This window comes from Labrus bergylta, chromosome 13, assembly GCF_963930695.1.
Source record: "Labrus bergylta chromosome 13, fLabBer1.1, whole genome shotgun sequence".
Taxonomy (NCBI): Eukaryota; Metazoa; Chordata; class Actinopteri; order Labriformes; family Labridae; genus Labrus; species Labrus bergylta.
Genome location: NC_089207.1, coordinates 6,788,799 through 6,797,635, shown reverse-complemented (window position 1 = coordinate 6,797,635; position 8,837 = coordinate 6,788,799). Strand labels below are relative to the sequence as shown.

At 37.2% G+C, this 8,837-nt stretch overlaps 1 protein-coding gene across 1 annotated transcript; it reads left to right on the top strand.

Moving 5' to 3' along the window:
- Positions 1 to 2,642: 2,642 nt before the first annotated feature.
- On the top strand, positions 2,643 to 7,835 carry cnga4 (cyclic nucleotide gated channel subunit alpha 4). The gene is made up of 7 exons (XM_020633935.3): positions 2,643 to 2,913; positions 3,342 to 3,443; positions 3,534 to 3,640; positions 4,617 to 5,200; positions 5,707 to 5,952; positions 6,132 to 6,297; positions 6,691 to 7,835. The coding sequence occupies exons 1-7, from the start codon at positions 2,762 to 2,764 to the stop codon at positions 7,500 to 7,502; spliced, it is 2,169 nt and encodes a 722-aa protein (XP_020489591.3). The 5' UTR covers positions 2,643 to 2,761; the 3' UTR covers positions 7,503 to 7,835.
- The last annotated feature ends 1,002 nt before the right edge of the window (positions 7,836 to 8,837 follow it).

Here is an 8,837-nt window from a genome sequence, read left to right as displayed (position 1 = left end):
GACTCCGCCCACATGACTGCTCTGACTCACACCCACCGCGACGCTGCTCTCCTCCTCTCTCTCTCTCCTCTCTATGCTGTATGAAGCTGAAGGCTTCCAAGTAAGGTACCCAAAATAAGAGAAAAAAAACATTTTTGATTGATTTTCATACAATAGCCTACAGAAAATGTTAGAGAACATACTAACAGACTGTTTATAAGCTCATGTGTGTTGAAATTACACTTGAAAACATTATTAGTCATGTTTAAAGCTAAGTGTAGTGGCGATATCTATAGTGTATAAATAAAACAAAAATTCCAAACAAATTATAAACTTAACACAAACTCATAATAAAGCCACTGAGGCACCTAGAGGGCGAATCTTACGCAGGATATATTAATAAGTCCATTGTCCAGATCAGGGGTTCCCAAACTTTTCATGTTTCAAGGGTGACAGAAACTGTGGACCCCCCACTGATCTTTAAGGTGGTTAGTTAGGTATAAGACGTAGCGACAGCCACGCACACACACTAATAAACCTATCCAAAAACTAGTAACACAAAATAATACAACAGCCTAAAAGAATTTAAAAAATGTCACTTAATGATACCGTCTTTTATGACATTGGACTACTTTTTGTATATTTACAAAAATGGTAAAAAGATATACTTATGCACTTTACATTTTTTTAATGGAAGGCATCTCACGACCACCCTCTTGGTGGCTGGCGACCCACCTTGGGGTCCCGACCCCCACTTTGGGAACCACTGGTCCAGATGATGCTTGAAGGTTTTAGGGTGGTTTATTTTATCTAGAGACATCAAGCAGGCAACAAACAACAAAAAAACGCTGCTGTCTCTCTTGCCCTGTCATCCTGCCATTACATTCTGGCTTCCTGGTAAAAAAAAAACCCATTAACCCATTAGGTGCCTACCTGAGTCTCACCTGGCTACCTGGCTATAAAGACACACCCATGTACAGACTCCACCCTTATGCCCCAAGTAGCAAAAATAAACAAATGGAAATAACTCATATAAATGTAAACAATAATCATCAAAATACCCCGAACATAATCTAATATTCAAATGTATCCCCAAAATATCCCAAAAAATAAGAATATAGACTTTCACTTAGTTTAGGAACAGTGAATAGCTGTAATACTAAGAAATACATCATTATCCGAAAATGTACAGAAGTTTTTTGTATTTACATCTAATGAGGAGGATCATAGACGGAGATTTAATTTTAAAAGTCCATTTGCACGCACTACATTAAAACAAATGTGTATCTCAGTAAATGGAGTTAAATTAGGGAATTCTCTCGATAATCATTTAAAATGCTGCTCAAGTATCATTCAATTTAAAAGAATGTGTAAAGAAAAGGTTGTGGGAAATGATGAATGTATTGAGTTAATCTAACTGATTGTATTTGATTGTTTCTATATTTTTGATCTATTTTTTGTTTTGTGAAAGAAAGAGAAAAGAACAGGTTATAACCATCTTATTCTGTTAAACAGTATCTTGTGTTATTAGGAAAGGGGTCAGGTATTATAAGCTGTCTTCTTCCTGCTCCTGTTTGCTCATGAACAGTGTTTCAGCATTATGAGAAAATATTTTTTGTTGTGTATTATGGTGTTGAAACCATACACTGAATTGAGCAAATAAATCAAATATGAAATATGAAATGAAATGTCATATGTTAAATTTCTGCTTAATGTGTTCGGGCCGATAGTAGCCTTAACATGTTTTATCTTTTCTCTTCTTTCCTTTCCTCCCCTTTCTCTGTCCTTTATTTCTTTTATGGATGTATCCTTAGATGTTTGTCAAAAAAAATGTAGAATGTGCCAAGACTAACAAAATAAGTGAATAAATTTGGCAACATGTAGTAGGTCAAGTATAAAAACCTGCAATAAAGTAATACATTAATAGGCCAATAAATCTTAATCAAGCTCAGTCTGAGCATCACATTTGACCTTGAATGTACCAATTTGACAAAATTCTCAAATCCAAGTCAAAACAGCTTTTCATGCACTTAGCCTACATAGCGAGATGGACTGGTTAGTAGGCCTGTCATGGAAATGGACGCCCTAATCAGAGGTTCCCAAACCCCAATCTTTTTGCTGATCCCCCCCCCACACCAGAAGTGCAATAAGCAGAAAGTGCAAGAATCTGTGCTATGTACAGTAATAACAAAATTTACAGATGTAGACTAAAAAAAAAAGAGTGAATTATTGGGTATATATGGCTGGATTAATGGGATGCTATAAATATAAATAAATGCTATAAATATAAGTATATTCTTAGGATTATAATATACCCATTAGACTCATTTTCAGTGGAATCTTCTTTTTTCCATTTGGACTAGATTTACCCTGAAAATAACTATTAAAAAAACACACTAAAGTAGTAGCCTATACAGTTTATGATTTCTACATTAACCCTGCACTCTGTATGTTTATTGACAGTGAGGCTCTGTGTCACAGTGGGCTCTTTACTCCAGTTATTGTATGTTGTCGCCATCAGTCACTCTGTGAACCACAGTGGAAGGAGACCTCTTTGGTTTTCTAGGCGATGGAAGAATTCTCAGAGGACTCATGACATCTGTTGTGGTTCCCTTCCATAGAGACCAGCATCGCCAAGCAGAGCTCAGGTGGACCTACTCGGTTGTTAGGTGGACTATATGCCAAGGTGTCTAAAGGGGGTGTCTGATTACTCGTCCCTGAAAGATGGACTTCTAGAGAGTCTCACTGAAAAATGTGTTAGTTAAAGGGTTACCTTTGGAGGATGGATAAAACAGATGATGGCAGTATCGGAGGGGACAAATGGCAGAGGCTGCTCAGGTGGCATCGAGGGCAGAAAATAAACGAGGAGGGAGAAGATGGAGTCAAGGAAGAAGGGAAACGTAACAACTTTCTGGATCTGAAGCTAAATGTCAAGTGAGTCATTAACGGCTGATCTAGGCGTTTTTACAAAAAAATATATAATGCTGTCTGATATTTTTTGATCATGAAGTTAATATAAGGACGTTTAAATGAGTGTATGCTGTTCTGTGTTCATGTTTTGCATTTTAATTTCTTGGAAGATTTTAACATTACCAGTAGACCAAGCCAGATCTAAACATGACAGGCGGACGATAAAGTCCTTACAAACCAGAAAGCGAAGCCACTGTTGAAAAAACTTACATGTTTAGATTACCATAGAGTAATCTAACTGATATGTAAAGGTTTCAAAGTCTACTTATTTTACAAGAAAAGTCCCCATAACTTCAGAAATACTACCATGAACCACATTATCTTTGTGACAGTTGTCATCATGTCACACCACAACCATCGTGGCTAATCTCTTCTTCATCTTTCCCCCTCAGCTGGAATGACTGGCTGGTTGATCCAGCAGAACACTTTTATTATGTGTGGCTACAGGTCATGATCTTTCCCATCGTCTACAACTCTGTGATCATCATTCTGAGGTACAAACATCAGCTATGATGAATGTAAAGTATAATTAGTATATATCTAAAAACATGACCTGTGAAGTCTTATTGGTTATGTTTCCTCAGAACATGCTTCACTACCATCGCACTGAGCTACCTGCCCGTGTGGCTCACTCTGGATTATCTGTCAGACCTCATGTACACCATAGACATGATCATCACTGTCCACACAGGTAAATGCTCTTTATTTTTGTTGTTGTTTTTACAGGGATTTAGAACAGAACAAAACTCTCCAAATCTGACTGAAATTTTTGTTATACACCTCTCTGGACAATTATGTTTGGAGACTAGACCTTCTTCAGATATACTAATTAAAGCCTCATACCATATCAATTTTTCTTAAAATAACTATTTGACATGAAAGGACCATTTTCTGTCATACATAGATTAAGAAATAATTACTCTCTGGGGATACAAACATGGCATGATGATGTTTTGTAAAAAAAAAAAACCAAACCGAGTCCTCAAGTCAAATCCATATTGACTGCCTGACATCAGAGGTATAATATGTCACATTTTAAATATTAATATAGCAGATATCAAATACATCCTCGCTATATATATATATATATATATATATATATATATATATATATATATATATATATATATATATATATATAGTGAGTCTCTATATACTATATATATACATATATATAGTATATATATCGTTGAGTAATGACTTTTAAGAAAAGTTGTGAAGTCAAACTCCCTCTGTATTTGTTGTTCTTAGCTCTTTGTTCAAACTGTTGGGACAGTGCTTTCATCAGTTTGTTTATGTTTCATTCAGAGGCTCAAAAATGTTTCATACATGTTTTATGTCCCTGTGTGAACCACGACCTGTCCAACTGTCAGCCCTACTACCACAGTGGGGGAAGAGAGACCACAGTAATGCTAGTTGTATAGGGCTAGTTGTAATTTTAACTCCCACACAGGAGCAATAATGTTGAGTTCTTGGATGTTGACAAATGATCATAGACATCTTTCTGCCTTAGATTCTTGCATGATATGAAATCAGTTTTAACTTTGTTGAAGGAAGATGGATTTGTTAACCCTTAAATAGTTAATGTGAATGTACCTTGACTTGATTTTTGCATCAGTGTATGAGGTGTGCTTTTAGATTTTTAAACCTTGTTCTCCTGTCTCCAGGTTACCTGGATCAGGGCATCATGATCAGGGACGTAAACCAGCTGAAGAAGCATTACCTCCACTCTAAACGGTTCTTAAGGGACGTGGCTTCACTGCTGCCCACCGACCTCCTCTACTTTGTCTTTGGCATCCAAACTCCAATGGTTCGGATCAATCGCCTTCTGCGAATTCCACGACTCAACGAGGCCCTGGACCGCATGGAGACCAGAACCTCCTACCCAAACACTTTCCGCATCTCCAAACTTATGATCTACATCTTTGTGTTGATCCACTGGAATGCCTGTCTCTACTTTGCACTCTCCAGCTACATTGGCTTTGGGAGTGATCGTTGGGTCTACCCCAACACCACCAACCCAGAGTTTGCCTCCATGCGTCGTCAGTACTTTTACTGCTTCTGGTTCTCTGCCCAGATTTTCACCACAGTAGGAGACAACCTGCTGCCAGAAAGGGAGGAGGAGTTCTTGTTTATGATTGCAGATCTGCTCATTGCAGTGCTGGTGTTTGCATCGATTGTTGGCAATGTTGGGAATGTTATCACCAGTCTAAGAGATCGTGATAATGTCTTCTTCCCAAACCATGAGCTGGTAAGTTGGAAGACAGTTAATGTAGACTTTGACGACTTTTACTGTAGTTCCATTCAACAGTTTTGCAGAGTTCCCCGTTGGAAATTTCAACTTAAACGCCTCTTGAAGGTCAAAAGTCTCACCAACTCTGTCTTCCTCTATTCAGCAAATCAACAGCAGTAAAGTTGTATAAAAGTTATATGAACACTGATTGCTTGATAAGTATAAAACACAGTTTGTTACCACTTCCTTTTAATTTGTGACCCCTTAAAAATGGACTACAAACAGTTCTGACTATCTGTGGACACAGTGTTTGCAGGAACAAAAAAACTAAATTTTTAAACACTTTTTAGAAATTAGTCTTATTCCTGACAGTTTATGTAATTTTCTCTGAAAAACATGCTATAAAACATAACTGAAAGAAAGGCCTGTGAGATTACTTTATACATACATACTTTGTAATTTTTTGGCTTGGTGTTAATTTAATTTCATATAAAGGAAACACTGTTCTTCTTCTCCTCCTTCAGGTGAAGGCATACCTGCGTAGCCATCACATTAGCAAGGAGCTGCGACAACGTATCGATAACTGGTACCAGCATCTTTACATAAACAAGAAGATCATGAGAGAGAATGAAATCCTGCAGCAGCTGCCCGTACATCTGAGGACAGAGATCGCTGTCAGTGTTCATCTTCCAACACTATCCAAAGTCACCATCTTCCAGAGCTGTGAGAAGAGTCTGCTGGAGGAGCTGGTGCTAAAGCTAAACCCTCAGGTGAAAATACAATGTGGTGGTCACTAGTCACTAGAACAACAGGGGATGGATATGTCCAAAGTTATGCCTTAATTGTGTAGATTTGAATTAATCCTTGTTGCTGTGCCTAGTCTACAATCCAATAAATCAGCAACGCTTTGAGAAAAGAGTTGCTTAATTTCATGCTTTTTGTTTGGTAGGTGTTCAGTCCAGGAGAGTATGTCTGCAGGAAAGGAGATGTAGGCCATGAAATGTACATCATCAAAGAGGGAAAACTTGCAGTTGTAGCTGATGACGGGGTCACAGAGTTTGCTGTGCTGAGTGAAGGGAACTTCTTTGGGGAAATAAGTATCCTCAACATCAAAGGTAAGCCAAGAGTGAAAGACTTAACAGAAAAAAACAAGCAATATTAGATTTTGACCACATTACTGATACACATGTAGGTTTGGTAAAAAAAATAAAAATAAACATACAGTATTCCAGCATTAATTCAGTTTTTTCTTCATAACATGTTGATAGAAATTATTTAATAGATTGTGAAAAAATAACATCAAATTCTGAACTTAGAAATTACGCAGCACAGAGTGAACACACCTCAACTTTAAAATAGAAATAGTTGCATATTAAAATTATTGACCTTAAGACATGAAATATAGGTATTTATGGTGCCTTTAAACTCTGAATTGGGACAGCATAATATATTTTGCTTTTTCAACACTTTAAAAAAATGTCAATAACTCACAACATGTATTCTTGTAGGCAACAAGTCAGGCAATCGTCGCACTGCCAACATCCGCAGCATTGGCTACGCCGACCTGTTCAGCCTGTCAAAAGAAGACCTGACAGACGTGCTGTCTGAGTTCCCTGCTGCTAAATGTCATCTTGAGGAGAAAGGCAGACAGATCCTCGTCAAGATGGGCATGTTGGAGGAAAGTGGGGATGGAGTGGAGGTGGAGGTGGAGAATGTGGAAATCAAGATACAAAGACTGGAGAAAAACTTGGAAATCCTGCAAACCAAACTAGCTCGACTGATGATGGAGCTCGAGTCAAGCAACCGCAAGATGCAGGCCAGGGTGGTGCAGCTTGAGTGGGAGGTGGCTGCACTGGGGACTAAGGTGTCAGAAGATGGAGACGAAGGAGAAATAGCGGGGGGAAGAGAAGAAGGGGTGGGTGGGGAGGTAAATTTAGTGCGAGAAGAAGCAGAGGGAGAAGAAGAGGAGAGTTCAGATGCAAAAGTAAAAAAACAGGGACGGGGAGAAGACGGTAAGGATGTGACCAAAGAGGGAGATGGAGAAAGCACAAAAAGTACAAAAGAGGACGTAGAAAGGACGATGGAGGGAGATAAATCAGATGTGAAGGACCCAGGCAATCAGAAAATAGAAGATGATGGAGCAAAGAGCAGAGAGAAAGGAGATGACAGACCAGGGAAAGGAGATGGTGCTGAGATTGAGCCTGAAGATGAGAAAGAAGAGAAAAGTGGGGGAAGAGAATCTGAAGAGGGGGGAGAAAATACCAAAGAACATTCAGACAACAGACAGAAAGAGTCGAAACCTGATGAACAGAAAAAATGAATGGAAAAAGGGAAAACACAGCAGGAAGGCTGTCTGTCTGTTTTACATCAATTTAAATATTGAGAAATATCTTTTGCTATGCTTCTGCAATACTATACAGTACCACTAGGTGGTGGCATTTTGCACCAACTTCAAATAAAAGTTCAATCCAAAGAAGAACAATATGCTTTATATATAATAGATGGTGTCTTAAATTGTTATTTCATATTCTAAAGGTTGTCTTTTCATTTTGATAATATATAAAATAGGTTTTGGAGGCAGATAAATGTTTATTTATCTCTTTTTATATGAATTAAATTATCAAAACTTCCAACCTGTATCTGGTTTTGTCATTTGTGTTTTCATTTTAAAACTTTTTCTCTTTTGGGATTAAAAAATATGAAGAAATATTCAGTAGTTAGTACAGTAGGCTCCTAGCAGACGGAAATACTTTTTTGAAGGCATCTAATAAAATGTCATATATTAATATAGTCTAACTCGTGTTCATTTTTGCTATGTGGTAAATAGTGCTGCTCCCCCCCAGTTGTTTCACTAATCCATGGTGGTAAGATTGGCTAGCATGTAGAACAATGCACATATACAAAAAAGGGAGATTTTCATGATATACTGTTGTAATCTTTATGCACCACTGGTTCTTTCATTGTGAGACCTTTGTCTTCATAAAAGAACATTTCAAAAAACTTTTTAAAATGACATTTAGTTTAAAAACAAAAGAATTTCACAAAGGTACAAGGACCATCTATATTGTAAATAAACAAATTTAAAGAACGTATAGTCATGATAATAATTAAATATTTTAATATCTTATGATACAACACTGCCAGGAGCCATGCTTTAACCTCTGATAGTAGCTTTAAGTGGTACAGTTTTGAATGCTGGATCACCTGAGCACTTTTCGGGTTGTATGTTCTTACTTCTTCAAAGTAGCCTAACTACACACGTCTTCCATTAATGGGATTATATTTACTTTCCAATCCACGTGAAACATACGGAAGAGGATTAGGGCCACACATTTAAAAAAAAATAGAGTTCTGAGTTTATTCTCATAATTCTGACTTTATTCTCATAATTCTGAGTTTAAAGTCAGAATTCTGACTTTAAACTCATAATTCTGATTTTATTCTCATAATTCTGAGTTTATTCTCAGAATTCTGACTTTAAACTCATAATTCTGACTTTATTCTCATAATTCTGAGTTTATTCTCAGAATTCTGAGTTTATTCTCACAATTCTGACTTTATTCTCACAATTCTGACTTTAAACTCAGAATTCTGACTTTATTCTCAGAATTCTGAGGTTTATTCTCATAATTCTGACTTTATTCTCATAATTCTG